The sequence below is a fragment of the Scheffersomyces xylosifermentans genome (genome assembly GCF_036884685.1).
Source record: "Scheffersomyces xylosifermentans strain CBS 12540 chromosome Unknown RJT20scaffold_4, whole genome shotgun sequence".
Taxonomy (NCBI): domain Eukaryota; kingdom Fungi; phylum Ascomycota; class Pichiomycetes; order Serinales; family Debaryomycetaceae; genus Scheffersomyces; species Scheffersomyces xylosifermentans.
Window position 1 is genome coordinate 651,399 of NW_027042942.1, and position 15,789 is coordinate 667,187.

Sequence of the window (15,789 nt, forward strand, 5' to 3'; positions counted from 1 at the left end):
CCTCTATAAAATAATTTAACTTATGAACGCGGGGTTGACAATGGAGTAACCTGGAAAATTATCTGCCCTCGCATCATTAGAACACACACAAAATTTTCCAACCACTCTTGAGCAAAGATTAACGGCATTAAGGATTTTTCCTTTCGAAGGATTAATTATCAACAAACATTCAGATGTACGTCTTCCCCCGCGATATGTAGTGGCAGGATATTTTCTAAACTAGTTTTTTTTTCGTACTTCTCTTCCCAGTTGCTTGATCACTATCTTTTGATACGTTTATTGATCTGTAGTATATAGAGTTTGGCGAAGGACACTGTCGGGCCAAGGAATATAAATGGCATGCAAAATCCCATAAATCAAACCGCTTGATCCCTCCTTCATCACACCAACAGTGTTCAACACTACCACTACTACTTAGGAAAAAAAATACAATCTCAAAATGGCTACCGAATATGTTGAGGATGTCAAGGATCCAGAGAAGCTGACTGTTGTCGTTGATTCGCTCACCCAAAAGGCTACTGCTGATGACTCGTCGCTTAACTCGGTTGACGAGTACTTGTCCAAGTTCTTGGATATGTCCAATGAAGCCAAGAACAACGATCACAAAGAGAAGACCATGCCATTGATGGAAGGTTTGAGAACTTTCCCAAAGGCAGTATTCTGGTCGATTGTTTTATCATCTGCTTTGGTTATGGAAGGTTACGATACAAACCTTTTGAACTCCTTGTTCGCTTTCCCAGCTTTCAACAGAAAGTTCGGTGACTTCTTTCCCGAGAGAAATGAATATCAAGTTCCTGCCAAATGGCAAACTGGTTTGAATATGTCGTACAGTTCTGGTCAAGTTATTGGTCTTTTCATTGCTGGTTTTGTTGCTGATATTATTGGTTACAGAAAGACTTTGATGACTGCTTTAGGTACCTCCGTCGGCTTGATTTTCCTTCAATTCTTTGCTCCAAACCGTTCTATCTTATTGCTTGCTTACATTTTGTTAGGTATTAACTGGGGTTCATACCAAACTTTGACCGTGACTTACGCTTCCGAAGTTGCACCTACGACTTTACGTGTTTATCTTACCACTTATGTTAACATCTGTTGGGTTTTTGGTCAATTAATTTCTTCCGGTGTTATTAAAGGTGTCCTGAGCATGGGTGAACAACATAACTCATACAGAATACCATTTGCAGTACAATGGGTCTGGCCAATTCCTCTTTTCCTTGGTGTTTTCTTTGCTCCAGAATCTCCATGGTACTTGGTTAAACGTGGTAAGGATCAGGAAGCCAAGCACTCCCTTAAGAGACTTTTATCCGAAAACCCACATATGCCAGACAGAGACGTCTTGGCACAAGCTATGTTGACCAAGATTCAAATGACCGTCAAGGAAGAAGAAACTGAGAATACTGGTATTACCTTCAGTGATTGTTTCAAGGGCAGTAACTTCAGAAGAACAAGAATTGCTGCTTTGACATGGATGTTCCAAAGTATTACTGGTTCGACTTTGATGGGTTACTCTACTTACTTCTACCAACAAGCTGGTTTGGCTGACAGTATGTCATTCACATTCTCTATTATCCAATACTGTTTGGGTATCATTGGTACAGTAGGATCTTGGTTCTTATCCAACAAAGTTGGTAGATTCAAGATCTACTTCAGTGGTCTCTGTACTATGTGTTGTCTTTTGTTGATTGTCGGTGGTTTGGGAACTTCTTCCAGTAACTCTGCCAAATGGGGTATCGGTTCAATGTTGTTGGTTTTCACCTTTGTCTACGATTTAACCGTTGGTCCTATGTGTTACTGTATAGTCGCTGAGATCCCATCTGCAAAGTTGCGTACAAAGACAGTTATGCTTGCAAGAAACTTGTACAACATTGCCAATATCGTTGTTGGTATTATCACTCCATACATGTTGAATCCTACCGCTTGGGACTGGAGAGCTAAGACTGGTTTCTTCTGGGCTGGATTTTCCTTTATTGCTGCAGTTTGGTGTTACTTTGACTTGCCAGAGACTAAGGGTAGAACTTTTGCCGAATTAGATATCTTGTTCCAAGATGGTGTCAAGGCCAGACAATTCAAGCACACTGAAGTCGAGGTCTTCGATGCTGGTAAGTTAATGGAGAAGTTTGGTGAAGACGGTATTAAGCAATTCGTCGAGCACACTGAAAGACCAGACAATGAAATCTTGGAAAAGGCTTAAAAAATGAATTTTATTTCTCTATGTCACAATGAATGAAGCTACTGGTGGTTTCATCATTCAACCTTCGATTCTGTTCAAATCTAATCTTAGCAATTACTAATATATGTTACAACTTCTCATATTTGTAGCCCTGGTATCATCAGATTATCGTAAATTGTAAGCCTCATGCCGGCTAATTTACGACAAATCGCCACTTCCGTGTCACCCTACAAAGTAGCTGTATAAAGTTCATCGATAATCAAGTGATGGAAGAAGTCATATCTATGAACTATTTTGGATTTATGTCCTATGAGGTCAAGAATCCTAATTGTTTCAACAGAGTTGATTTGCACCCAACCTAATTGCAAAGTCAATGAAAGAAGTCTTTTGAAAACACAGAAATCTTGAGGGTAAAAAGGCAGAATTTCAAATATACAAAATCTTATAGGATAAGTGCTCTTACATTGACTTCAGAATTGCTGAAGTCGTCGATAGAAAGTATGCCCCTGGACACTATATTCTATGGTATATTAAACCATAACATTATGCAGTACACCCATTACGGCTGTTCCTCAGCATTATGAAGAAGGGGGAGTCAAAGTATGAGGAACTCTGAAAGGGTCTCATACCTCTATAAATTTAGAACAGTATGAAATGAATTTATGAACGAAGGGAGTGTAAAAGTCGGGTAATATTGTATTTGTCTATTTAATGCTCCCTGCCCCGTTGATTTATTCGAGTTATACAAGGGGTCACGAACGCTAGGATATTTTCCATTATTTGGGCTATAGCTGCAAAATTTTAGATTTACCTGATAATTAAGAATGCAAGATTCGAACTATACTCGCCACTAATTGATTTTTCATGTCTCTAAGAATGGAATATACCATCTATTCATCTAAATATGGATTTAACAACAAACAAACTAAGTATTAGATCTTTATCTTCAGGGAACAATTATTTTTAATAGCATAATCTTGGCACTTTAACTATTTTTGTGCCTATAATTAGATGTTCGTAATATAATGTAGTATTCAAATATGCTCTACCACTGATAAGAAAATTAGATTGGAACTCTATTTAAGGTTCGCTATTGGCTCCTTTATTCTGAATTTAGAATGAACCAGTGAAAGCTCCTAAGAAATATAGCACAAATGGATTCAGATATACAACAAACCAACGACGCTGATTACCAGAAGTATGACGACTTCTCCAACAGCCAAGATGATGCTTATATAGGTCAAGCTCAAGAGGAAACCATAATTTACCAACACACTCCACTGTTTTCTTTTTATAAGTCTGAAGCTGAGAAAATTCATGATGCCATTTCTCAAGATTCTGACATTAGTCAGAGCGATAAAGAAAATTCATCTCACGACCAATCGCCTCTGTTTCCCTTTTATGAGTCGAAGACTCCGAAAATTCAGAAAATAAAGTATCATGGCTCCAGTTACACGGGCAGAAGTAAGAAGTTACCACAATCGATTAAAAAACCACGTCTGCAATCTCCAAAATATCAACTGCGCCAGAGATCAACTAAGTACCCTGAGAGAACAACCAATGAAGAAACTAACTTAGCTGTCTTACTATTAGTTGCGTTTTTTATTCCCCCTGTAGCTGTCATTTTAAAGCGCGGATGTGGTAATGATGCATGTATTAACTTACTACTATGTATAGTGACATTTGGACTCTTGGGAATTGTCCATGCCATTTATATTGTTCTCTCTTAACCTCCTTGGTGACCTTGAATCCCTTATGGAGTTTCCCCATTAACGTGAAGAGTATAAATATAGAAAGCTACCAATTATTCTGCAGCGAGTGGCCTTCAAATTTGATGACAACCTACGATTGCACCACCGATTCATTAAATAGTGCAACCAATCAACTTTTTCATTTTCTGTTCAAATATATATTCTCTTTGTACAGTGTCATTGTAGTATAACCAAATTTTGATAGGGAAAACTATGGAACTTGTCGTCCCAAGGTACAAGCTAATTTCTACGTATTCACGCATATTTTAAAGAAGTCTTTCAACATGAAGCCACTAACTCAATGCTCAAGAAGATGTTGCATAATAAGTTCAAGTTCAATGTGATTGAATTAGCCCGATGTTTGTAAGGTGAAGAATAATCAAAGTATTGTATAGAGGCTATGACTAGGAATGAAACGGTGCAAACTTTGGTGACCTTAGCTACCAGGGATGATAAGAAAATATTAAAAAATTTCTTGAATTACGAAGTACGGGAAATTTGTCATTCAGGTTCCGACCATCACTTAATTTTAAAATGATACAGCCTTGCAAGGATAATTTGTGATGGGGTTTGAATAAAAAAAATCTAGTACAATTAGACAGTAATTGTTGCACTATATTTAAAGATCAATATTTCGTCCTTGTTGACTCGAATAGTAAAATTTGACCTGATTAATAAAGAGTAATTACTATGGAACCACATAAAGTACCACCACCAACCTACGAGGGACATGAACAGAAAACATTTTCAAGCAGTCAAGTAGGTTCGAATGACATAATTGAGAACAAAGGGCAAACTACACATATCGCTGAAATCGAAACAAAGACCCAGGAAAGCCAACCAACCAATTGGGAGGAACCCGGCTATACTGATAAATCAAGAGATCCCATCCCCGGATCAAATTATCAAGGTCCTTATCCAGGTCCTGGTCCTGCCCCTGGTCCTTACACTGATAATCCACAGGGCCCCTATCAAGACCATCAAAGGCATACTGACTATCGCGGATACCCTCAAAGGTCCACTGATGAAGAAGCTCACCTCGCTCTCTTGCTTATACTCGCTTTTTTTATTCCTGTTGTGGCAGTCATTTTGAAACGTGGATGTGGGCGTGATGCATGGATAAATGTACTATTATGTGTTATTTCGTTTGGACTTTTGGCTATTATCCATGCCTTCTATATTGTTCTTCATTGAGAGAGATAATTCAAAGATGAAGGTCATATAGACAATAGTTGTGAGTATTTGTGAGCAGTGCATCGAACCTTTAAATTCACACTAGACCAATTTCAAAGGCGATCGATCTATCCATTCCTTTTATTAGTCAGTTTATGGGGCCAACAACCTCCAAAAAATCGTTCTAAATAATATTTCAGAAAATAAATGCTAATTACTTTTCTTTATTCAAGATTAGCCGTAGTATATAATATGGGAAATTTGTCTAAAGTACAATTATAGAGTTATTCACTACTCAAATCTTCCAAGTACCAACATGTATATTCCAGAGATTGTACCTAGACAAGAAAGTACCAAGGATGCGTTCAAAAGTTGGAATAGCTGCATGAAAAACAATATCTGTAAGCCCATTGCAGTCGTTTGTGTTGTAATAGGCGCAATTATCCTGTTGTGGATAATTATAGGCTTATTGAGGTGGCTTTGTATGGGCTTGAGTTGTTTATCGTCATGGTTTTGCTGTTGCCAGTCTGTTAATAAAAAGAAAAAGATCATTCAGGGTTACGATTTAAATACATCGTCTTATCCATTGACTGCTCCACCCACCTACGAAAAGTATCACAAGAAACCTAAAAAGGCATACCTACAAAACCATGGCTATGAAAGGTTGATGGATGCTACATAGACAAAAGGAAGGGTTATATCGAAATACGTTTAACAAAATGTACGTGCTTTTACAGTTGTCGCAAGAAGTCTTATCTGGCAAGTAGCTTATAGTATGAAATTTAAATACCGTAGAATTGTCCACTATGATTTTATCCCTCAACAACCCAAATAGTACTTTCATACCCAAGGGGTAATATGATCACTTCTATATTGATTTGAGGGGTATAAGCTATCGCTATAATTGATCACTGTTCCCGATCATCTTCGATAAGATGTACTGATGTGCAGATATGCAACCCTTTGTAGATCTTGTGCAGGGTATTATTAGTACCAAGAAAAATAAATTGCAACTCCTTCAATCAGTAAACTCGATACATGTAATACATGCATCGAGTAGAATGGTGAGTTCCTCTTAGACGAAAGTTGCATGAAAGCTGGTGATCATCACCACAAGATTTTAGAACTACCCTATAGACTGCGCTATTCTCCAAATGCATTATTTAACATATTTAAGTTTTATACGTACTCAATTTTAGAACTGCGATCTGATCCCTGCAGCATGTTCTCGTGATACATGGCTGAATTTGTGGAGAAAGAAGAGATCGATTCTGTCATTATTCCTATCTTTATCACTTTAGCAATGAAGTAAAAAACTTCTCTATTTTCTGAGTCCGTTTCTGTCACTAAAATAAGACGAATGTTGCAAGATATTTCTTCTTTTCCGTTGACCCACAGCCACACACACATAGAGAGACTGTTATATCAACAAAAAGATGCCACCCTTCATGAGTCCTGGATGACAAGTCTCACCTTAACGCTTTTAACCTTCAAATTATCTTTTACATCTCTATAGTTTCCTTCTTTCGTAGCGGATCTCACCGCCGTCTCCTTCTTAATCTCCACTTATCTCCTTAGAGCTATCCCCACTCCATCCATATATTTTGCAGCATAAGTCACGTGCAATATATAAGCTTCCCTCCATTGACTCATAAAGCGAAGATGATAATGAAAGTTGTATTTATATCAGCTAAAGATCTCCTCTTCTTCCTGATTTTGACTTCGGATAAACCTTAGAGATAATACATGTCGTACGAACTAATAATCTTGCCAAAAGAGTGGTTTTTCAGTAAAGAAAACGTAGCCGAAAGGTTCGAAGGGCTAACAAATTTGATCAACAAATCTTATGATAAATCGAGATTCAAGTTTGGAATTATAGAGTCACGTCGTATCAGGGCCCCTACAGCACTTCTCGACGACTTGTTACTCACAGATGCCCATGATATCAACTTCTACATTTTGTTGGGACCAAAGAGCACCTTTGATATCTTGAAGAAGAAAGGAGAAAGTATTAGAGATTTTTCACTGGAACCTACCAATTTGAGTGAATGCTATGATTGTGACATACCAGACTCACAGGTTCCTCTTTTCCCATTGGAAAACATTTCAGATAATGTGACTGTCAGTATTGCATCGAAAGACTTTGTACTTGAAACCCATTTCTTAGACAGAGTCCTAGCCACTATCGGCATCAGATCTTATCATCATTTTACAGAAAAGAATCCGGAGAAGGCAGAAGTAAAGGATTTAGAACTCACTGCTTTTACTTCTTATATGCGTAAAACAGGACCAAAGTTTCTTGATCTTGTAATTAAGCGGTGCCTCCTCGAAGAGAAGTACTTCTCATTGTTTTCTGATAGACCTCTTAGTCACTACTCTTCGATAATACTTCATGCTGATTGCATAAAGGAACACAGGCTCGTGGAATATTACACGAAGAACTGCTCTTTCGAACCGGAAGATCAGGAAGATATTAGGATCAAGGTTGGCCAGGGAGGATCCGGTTCTCTTGGTACATTTGACTTGGGCATTTCGGCTACAAGAGATTTCCATGTTTCTTTCATCAAAAGAGAGATAGCCGTGAGATAGACAATCAAAAATAGATTCAAATATACATGGGTGATGTTTACATTGACTTTATAGAAGTAACTACAGGCTTTAGAAAATACATCTCAAAATCTTTTAATAACTATTTTGGATATACATTAAGCATAAGAAGATTTTCACATCACGGACTATTAAACTTACCTATTAACTTATCCTTCTACAACTCCTACTTATTGGAGTAGCCATTAGCAGCCAACCACTTGGAAATCACCTCACCATCACGGCTAGCCCAGTTACCCTTGGAAGCAATGATATCCAATGATCTTGCAAGACCTTGGTCGAAACCCTTAGTGTCCTTGGTTTTGAAGAACTTCTCAACTTCGTCTCTTTGTTCCTTCTTAGTGAATCCGGAAGTGGCAATAGTCACAACTGAACCCAACATAGATAAGCCTGGTGGTAACAATTCGTAGACCTTGTCCCAGTTTTGGGTCAACCAAGTCCATAATTTCTCAACACCGAGTCTATGTGCTCTTAAACCTTGCATTGGAATGTAGATATCTTGTTGCTTAACGACGTCACTTTGTAATAACAATGCAGTAACCTTGTCCAAGATTTCAGGCTTTGTGAATCTACCGAAAGATCTTAAAGCAGCGATCTTCTCCTCGTTAGATTGTGGATTCTTGTAGACACTCAACAACTGTTCAAAAGTCTTCTCGTCACCAGTCTTTGCAACGACATTGAAGATAGTGGCTCTCAAGTTTGGATTGATGGCCTTCTTGTCACCAGCAATATAAGCAGCAAATGCCTTTTGAGAGAAGTCGACAACCTCCTTCTGGCCGGCGTTAGCAGCAGAAGCGAACAAAGAACCCTTCAATTGTTGGTCAGCAAAAGAGTCATCATTACCGAATTCCCAACCTATTTCCTTCAACTTTTCGCCAATCAAGTCAACAGTGAAAACGTTCAAAGCTTCCTTGAATTCTTCATCTTCGAAAATGAAAGCGCCCTTGATAGAACCGATACCAGATAAGATTTGGTCCCAAACAACGTAGTTGGATTCCTTAGACCACGACTTGATCAAGTTCAAGAAACTGGTGGTCTCAACAAAACCAGAAGATGCCAAAGAGCCTGCATCAGCAACCAAACCGACACGGTCCTCAACAGAAAGTTTTCCCTCGACACCAGCAGCACCCAACTTGCTCCAACGAGAAGACTCGTAAGCAGTACGGTAGATACCAGCTTGGTCACCATTAATCTTGAAGAAGTCATCAGAAGCTGGGACTTGGAGAGTCTTAGATCTGGAGTCTAGCACAATGGATTCGTCAAGACCCTCAGATGTCTTCAAACCCAAGAAGACAGGATAGATAACAGAGTCCTCTTCTGGCTTGACATCACCAGTAGCCAAGAAACGGTGTTGAGTGACGTTGATACTGCCATTGGCACCCTCTTCGACCTTAATGAGTGGATAACCGACGTTCTTGGTCCAAATGTCCATAACCTTGACTACATCTTGTCCAGACACGTCACTCAAGGCTTCCCATAAGTCAGAAGTCTTGGTGTTACCCCACTTGTGCTTCTTTAAGTAGTTAGAAACACCCTTGATGAAAACATCTTCTCCTAACCATCTAGAGATCATCTTCAACAAGGAAGAACCCTTGGAATAGGAAATAGCATCGAAGATTTGGTTGATTTCGTCAGCTCTCTTGACAGGAACCTCAATTGGGTGAGAAGCTCTCAAAGCGTCCAAAGTTAAAGCACTTTGCAAAGAGTCTGCGACGTATGACTCCCAAACCTTCCAGTCTGGGTATAACGAATCACAAGCGTACCAAGACATCCAAGTGGCGAAACCTTCATTCAACCATAATCCATCCCAGAAGTCCATAGTAACCAAGTTACCGAACCATTGATGGGCCAACTCGTGCATAACCACTTCGGTGACTCTTTGCTTGGTGACAATGTTGGTGTTTTGTGGGTCTAACAACAAGTCAATTGTCCTGTAAGTGATCAAACCGAAGTTTTCCATAGCTCCAGCGGAGAAATCATGGATGGCAACCATATCACACTTTGGCAAAGGGTATGGGATGTCAAACTTCTTGTCGAAGAAACTCAAAGTCTTAGCGGCAATGTCGGCAGAATATTGACCTAAGTGCTCGGAGCCTGGGGTGGCCCAGACTTTGATTGGCACTCTGTAATCGTTGTTTTCAACGTATTTCAAATCTCCCACAATGAAAGCAACCAAGTAGGTAGACATCAAAGGAGTGGTGTTGAAAGTGACCTTCTTCTTTCCAGAATCCAAGTCAACAGTGGTCTTCTCGTCCATGTTAGAAAGGGCTACAAGTTTTTTGTCGGCAATAAGAGAAATGGTGAACTTAGCCTTGGCTGAAGGTTCGTCATACGATGGGAAAGCTCTACGACAGTCTGTTGGCTCCATTTGAGTGGTAGCCAAGTACTTGGTTTCGCCATTTTCCTGGTACGACGATCTGTAAAAGCCGGCCATCTTGTTGTTCAATTCACCGGTGAACTTCAAGTACAACTTGGCGTCAGAACCCTTGGACAATGGCTCGGCAGACTTGAAAGTCACCGTCTGCTTGTCCACATCGAACGAGAAGTCAGCAACAGGAACGTTATTCAACTTGGCTTCTTCAATCTCGATTTCCAACGAGTTCAACGTGATGAAGTCGGTGTCCTCATTGACATGGAAGTCGATTGTTTCTTCTCCGTTGAACTTGAATGTGTCGAACAATGGCTCGAGAGTCAAATCGTAGTGAAGAGGCTTGACATTGGTAGGAAGAACCTCTCTGTCTGAAGGCACCGCCGTGGCGGAATCGGTATTATCTAAAGCGTGGCGACACATTGAGCTGTGGAAATGCTGACAGTAGTTTCTTTTGAACACTAATGGATGCCAATTGCTATTATATAACAGCCTTTGATGTCCATCAACTGGTCTTGCTCGTCCTGGCTGTATGGTGGTACCGACATCCTTTTTATATTTAGCGACAGGTCTCGCCGCGATTAGTGGAGGGTTAGCACACTTAGCGTGTGCCTGCGAAAAGTGCCAGGCCGAGAATGGAGTGGTTACTGGAGCAGCAGCAGTGGATAGTTTTGCTGTGTACAGTAGGATTCTTGGGCCGAAAGTGCGGATCGAGCATCGAGAAGCCCGTGAGAGGGATCTGTGCATGCTTGAGATGAGAAACAGAGGGTGTAGCACAGGAATGATTGGGCTTCTAACTAGTCTGTGGAGGAGGAACATTACCATGAAAGGTGAAAAATTCGGCGGGTCAACTAAAAATTCGTGTGCGAATAGTGGAGCCGCACGGACGTGTGGAGCCAGAGTGACAAGGTACGGCACGAGTCAAAACGGATGGAAATCGAACGGTATTCAACGGTATACAACGGGATACGAAGGCTTAGGACAGAAACGGATTCCGTGTGGAATCGGTGGAACCATACTCCATGGAATAAGGTGGAAAGTCTAGAATTGGTTGAATTTTGACTCGTTGAAGCCAATGGTAGCATATCGATGAAATGTTGAATACGTCATAATTTTGATATTGTGTATGTATTGGTGGGCAGCCCAAGCCGTGTCATGGTAGGGATAACAGGATAAGACAGATATGGTATGGGTCAGCGAGAAGAATATAGGTGGACCCAATACTAATATCATGATATAATATATACACTAACAGAAAATCTGAGATTAGATATTACATATATCCGTATCGGTGATGATAGTGTAATCTTTGTTAATATTATTCTTCTGTAGCAGGTACTGTCACAATGGCTGGTCTGGAACCATTCAAATGCAAGGAACCAGTTTTGATTTTTTGACATATTTTTCAGCTTACGACGTGCTTGGTTATATTGTTATTGATACGAAGTATAGTTAGTCGTATTGACCTTGAAAATGTAGTGCCGGGTCATGTATTCTGTATTCTGTATGCTGTGTGCTGTGTGCTGTATTCTGTCTACCTTGATTGCAGAGATCTATTTCTATTATCAAGACATCTACTTCTTCTACAGACATAATTTTCCACTCAAGTAATGATTTCACCAGCAATTCAAATAATCTACGTTATCATCATTAAATAGCTTATATTTTAATTGGCTTGCGTAACCCTAATCTACACTATATAATATATGGTTACTTGTCTTTTTCATAAAACGGAATTATGCGTTTAGCCTCTTTAATTCTGTTTTCTTGTTGCTTCTTAGGCAGTTCTTTGCAACAAGTGAACTCCACTGTCTGTCTCCACAATATCACTAATCTCACCAACGTTTAATGCATAAGCAGCCTCTTCGAATTTAGGCTGCATTTGGCCCTTGCCAAAGAATCCCAAGTCTCCTCCTTGTGAATGGGACGAACAATCGCTTTCAGTCTTTGCCAATTCGCCTAATTTGATTTCACCGTTCAAGATTCTGGCTTGGTGCTTCTTCAAAATCTGAATGGCTTCATCTCTGCTTAACGTGATGGGTTCAGGCGATTTCCAGGATCTTGGCTTACGAGATGTGACGTTTTTGACCAACAAATGCGATACACGGATTTTTCCATCCTCTTGTACTACAGGCTTGTTTCCGTTAGCACGGTAGCTCTTCAAATATTCGTTTAATTTGTCGTTGTCGGTGCCAAAAGGTGGTTCCCAAGACGACTCTTTGGTGGCTTGGTTCAAGAAGTATTCTTTATTGTGATTACGAGAAACGCGAATGGCCCATCCGGGGGGTAATCCAGTAGAAGTCTTAGCCATGATAGTTTAATTAACCTAATTAAAGAGAAGAATATGAACAAATACTACAAGTAACGTTAAAGTATACCGTGGCGTGCTTAATAATGAATTCTTGGGTTGTGAAGTAAAGGAATGTAAATATAGTCATGTGCTTGATCACGTGCTGAAGAATTTAAAATCAAGCCAGATTACCCATTATCATCTACAATATATCTAATAGAACATTATTAGAGTCTTGATTATTTTCACCTAGTAGCTATTTACAGCAACCTGGCAACCAATTGGCTTGGTACTCCAGAGAACAACACTTTCTGAAAGTTGCTACCCCTTAAATGATGTATATTTCAACATGTTTGACACAGAATTTATAATTGGCTCTTAGTTAATAAATGTATAGTGAAGGCAAGTATGCAGGATGATTAAATAGGTGTCTATTGTTCTTAATACACGGGTTTGCTCTTTTTCACAATAATTATACGAGAGAATGTTTAATCATGCATATATACAACGGTCTTCTAACTATTCTAACTCTTCTAATTCTTCTAACTTTTCTAATTTTTGTAAATAATTTGTTCGGATTGTCCAGATTGCTCAATTTCTTTTTGTCCAAGTCTTGATAATTAATTAGTTCACTCCCTTCTCAGATAATGCCTTCTTCACTTGGTCATACACAACCTCTACTGGCTGATCACAGCTGACTTTGATCACCTTTCCTTGCTTGTCAAAGTGGTCGACGACTGGCATGGAAGTATCAATAAAGGTTCTAAATCTTTTGGTGATACTCTCGATGTTGTCGTCGGCTCTGCCACTAGTCTTTCCTCTTTGTAACAATCTGTCCAACATGACCTTCTCTGGACACTCGAAGAACAATGTGAACGAAGATGTTGCAATCTGCTCTTCAAATGTGAGGGCCTGGTCCATTTTTCTAGGGAAACCGTCAATTAAGAACTTAGTGGCACCTTTATTGTAGTTCTTAAGAATGGCCTGTTCTAATAAGGCGATGGTCACTTCTTGTGGAACGATCAAACCATCCTTAATATATTGAGCGATCAATTCTCCGTACTTGGAACCTTCTCTCTTTTGTTCTTCTCTTAACAAATCACCAGCAGACAAATGCACAAACCCGTGCTCTTTAACTAACAACGCACTTTGAGTACCCTTACCGGATCCTGGGCCTCCCAAAACGAAAATAACCTTGATCTTACCATCTGGAAAGGCTCTTTCTTTCTTGGTAATTGGTTCTACAGCAGATTTTGGTCCCTCTTTGTTGAAAACAGAAGCAGCAATTGTTGAACCAATAGCCAATGCACCGATAGTCAATAATATCTTGCCCTTAATGTTGTTTTGTGGTGGAGGAGGTGGTGGTGGTGTAGAAGACTTCGTGGAGTTGAGACGAATGGAGCGAATGGCTCTCGAAACAGTTGTTGATCTCGAAGTTGGACGGGATAAACGTCCCGAAATCAATTTTGTTGCTGAGACCTGCAAGTTAGAGTATCTCACGACCATTTTTGAAGTAATTTTTGCAAATTGATTATATCTTTGGTTGGTATAAAGAAAAGGAAATATACATTAAACCTTGTGGATCGTTGAATATTTCACCATAACAGTTTCTCTCCGCGCTCGCGGTGACATTTTTAGTGAAAATAACTCCGATTAGTGACAATAGTAAGATTTTAGGGAGACATCTCATTGGAGTAGTGAGAGGTAACTCTATGCAAGTACAGAAATTGTTACCAATTAGTGTGGAATTTAGTGAGAGAGTGAGCATACAAAGAAAGATTTCTAGCGAGATATTGTCGCAGACGCAGATATTAATATTTTGCAGCTAATGAGAGATAGGGAATAGGATGCTTATGGAGATGAATGGGCTTTGAATAATCCTATTTTGTATTTGTATATGTAACTGATTCAAACCTATAGATCTATTAAGGCAGGAGATTGTTAAAGAATAATATATGGGTAACACTAAAGTTGACGTCAGTAACAGCTTATAAAAATAGCACATTGTGGGATACCATTTTTGCATCCATATTGGTTGTTTCCTTAGTTAGATGATAGCGTGATATGAATTATAAGGATGATGACGAAGATTTAACAAGTAATAGAGCCAAAGCTGTACCCATTGAAAGGAATGGATATTTATCAAGTATTTTCTTCTAATACTTCTTTAGGTAGAACCTCGAATGGATTGTTAAAAGAACAAGCAAGGACCTACTCTTTTTGTCTAATGTATCTGGCAGCATCTTTTCAATTCTGACAAGCACTCATACTAGGTCAATTCTATATACGAGTCATGGAAATTATTGAGGAAATTACACAGTCAAATAAAACCAACAAATTAAACCTATCACTACCCTCTACATAATTCTCTTATGAAGACTGACCAATAGAGTATTGGCACAGGTGCAGAGAGCGTAACATGGATGTATTGATACGTATACACTTAAAGTAAATCATACAGAAAACAATCAATAGCCAGTGCAGAACATAGTACTGTAAGTCATCTAAAAGGAACAACACCAACCTTGGCTGGTGCTAAACCAGAAGATCATTTTCAGCTCTTTTATTGAGCATAAGAGCTCAATATCTTATCGTCAAACCTAAGATACTTTCCATCAATATCCTTTGACCAGCCCTGGAGTGCTAAATTGGCATACACTGTAGCTGGAACTTCTGGGGCAAGTAACTCGTTATTCTTATGGAGGTCAACAAACTTCTTTAAAGCATCGGGCTCCATATTCTGACCAAACTTTTCTCTGATATCTTGCTGCATGCTGGTTGCTACAACACCTGGTGCAATTGAAAGAGCACTAATGTCTTTCTCTTCTGCTGCTACAGAGGAAATAAAATGGTTTAAGGCGGCCTTGGAACTGCCATAAGCATGCCAACCACTGTATGCCTTGACGGAAGCACCTGACGATACAGCCAAAACGTTACCCTTAGTCTTTCTCAATTCCTTCAAACTGACTTTGACCAATTGCACTATGGAGAAGAAGTTGACATCATAGAGCTTCTTCCAGTCGGATATCTCAATCTGCTCGATTGTGCCAACAGGTTCCAACACTCCGGCATTGGCAATCACTGAATTGAGCTGTCCAAACTTGCTCACGGCCAATTCTACAGCCTTTTTGGATGTTTCTGGATCTGTAACATCGCCGACTACTATTTCAACTCTGTCAGCACCGAAATCCTCTGCCAATTGCTTCAAGGCATTGCCCGATCTGGCAACAGCAACCACTTTATTTGAAGTACCTTTCTCAAGAATAATCCGAGCAATAGCATTACCGATACCTACAATTGTTAGTTCAAAACAATTCATAATTTCCTACAAATTTACCAATACATACCCCTTGAGGCTCCGGTAACAATAGTTACGTGTGTCATTATAATAACTAGCAATTGAAGAATTAGAAATGACATAAAGAAAGAA

At 39.4% G+C, this 15,789-nt stretch overlaps 10 protein-coding genes across 10 annotated transcripts; 6 read left to right on the top strand and 4 right to left on the bottom strand. All coding sequences in view use genetic code 12, as the record gives it.

Moving 5' to 3' along the window:
• Window positions 1-439: 439 nt before the first annotated feature.
• MAL31 (maltose permease) lies at window positions 440-2,191 on the top strand (the record flags this gene model as incomplete). The annotated part of the gene is made up of 1 exon (XM_064921594.1): window positions 440-2,191. One exon carries the CDS (start codon window positions 440-442, stop codon window positions 2,189-2,191), a length of 1,752 nt encoding a protein of 583 aa, XP_064774271.1.
• Window positions 2,192-3,277: 1,086 nt separating this feature from the next.
• RJT20DRAFT_128017 (YqaE/Pmp3 family membrane protein) lies at window positions 3,278-4,347 on the top strand. The gene has a single exon (XM_064917155.1). The coding sequence runs from the start codon at window positions 3,325-3,327 to the stop codon at window positions 3,898-3,900; it is 576 nt and encodes a 191-aa protein (XP_064774272.1). The 5' UTR covers window positions 3,278-3,324; the 3' UTR covers window positions 3,901-4,347.
• A 90-nt stretch (window positions 4,348-4,437) lies between these two features.
• On the top strand, window positions 4,438-5,278 carry RJT20DRAFT_128018 (YqaE/Pmp3 family membrane protein). The gene has a single exon (XM_064917156.1). It carries the CDS (start codon window positions 4,612-4,614, stop codon window positions 5,113-5,115), a length of 504 nt encoding a protein of 167 aa, XP_064774273.1. The 5' UTR covers window positions 4,438-4,611; the 3' UTR covers window positions 5,116-5,278.
• A 61-nt stretch (window positions 5,279-5,339) lies between these two features.
• On the top strand, window positions 5,340-5,836 carry RJT20DRAFT_128019 (uncharacterized protein). The gene has a single exon (XM_064917157.1). The coding sequence runs from the start codon at window positions 5,411-5,413 to the stop codon at window positions 5,774-5,776; it is 366 nt and encodes a 121-aa protein (XP_064774274.1). The 5' UTR covers window positions 5,340-5,410; the 3' UTR covers window positions 5,777-5,836.
• Window positions 5,837-6,774: 938 nt separating this feature from the next.
• RJT20DRAFT_128021 (uncharacterized protein) lies at window positions 6,775-7,764 on the top strand. Its single transcript, XM_064917158.1, has one exon. It carries the CDS (start codon window positions 6,841-6,843, stop codon window positions 7,681-7,683), a length of 843 nt encoding a protein of 280 aa, XP_064774275.1. The 5' UTR covers window positions 6,775-6,840; the 3' UTR covers window positions 7,684-7,764.
• Window positions 7,765-7,867: 103 nt separating this feature from the next.
• Window positions 7,868-10,492, bottom strand: APE2 (metallo-aminopeptidase; the record flags this gene model as incomplete). Its single annotated transcript, XM_064921630.1, has 1 exon — window positions 7,868-10,492. One exon carries the CDS (start codon window positions 10,490-10,492, stop codon window positions 7,868-7,870), a length of 2,625 nt encoding a protein of 874 aa, XP_064774276.1.
• RJT20DRAFT_42321 (uncharacterized protein) lies at window positions 10,423-11,206 on the top strand. Its single transcript, XM_064920098.1, has one exon. It carries the CDS (start codon window positions 10,602-10,604, stop codon window positions 11,112-11,114), a length of 513 nt encoding a protein of 170 aa, XP_064774277.1. The 5' UTR covers window positions 10,423-10,601; the 3' UTR covers window positions 11,115-11,206.
• A 511-nt stretch (window positions 11,207-11,717) lies between these two features.
• ESS1 (peptidylprolyl isomerase) lies at window positions 11,718-12,428 on the bottom strand. The gene has a single exon (XM_064917159.1). It carries the CDS (start codon window positions 12,378-12,380, stop codon window positions 11,847-11,849), a length of 534 nt encoding a protein of 177 aa, XP_064774278.1. The 5' UTR covers window positions 12,381-12,428; the 3' UTR covers window positions 11,718-11,846.
• Window positions 12,429-12,836: 408 nt separating this feature from the next.
• Window positions 12,837-14,239, bottom strand: URA6 (bifunctional uridylate/adenylate kinase). The gene has a single exon (XM_064919108.1). The coding sequence runs from the start codon at window positions 13,863-13,865 to the stop codon at window positions 12,984-12,986; it is 882 nt and encodes a 293-aa protein (XP_064774279.1). The 5' UTR covers window positions 13,866-14,239; the 3' UTR covers window positions 12,837-12,983.
• A 683-nt stretch (window positions 14,240-14,922) lies between these two features.
• RJT20DRAFT_134967 (SDR family oxidoreductase) lies at window positions 14,923-15,743 on the bottom strand (the record flags this gene model as incomplete). Its single annotated transcript, XM_064918364.1, has 2 exons — window positions 14,923-15,650; window positions 15,707-15,743. The coding sequence occupies 2 exons, from the start codon at window positions 15,741-15,743 to the stop codon at window positions 14,923-14,925; spliced, it is 765 nt and encodes a 254-aa protein (XP_064774280.1).
• Between the last annotated feature and the right edge of the window lie 46 nt (window positions 15,744-15,789).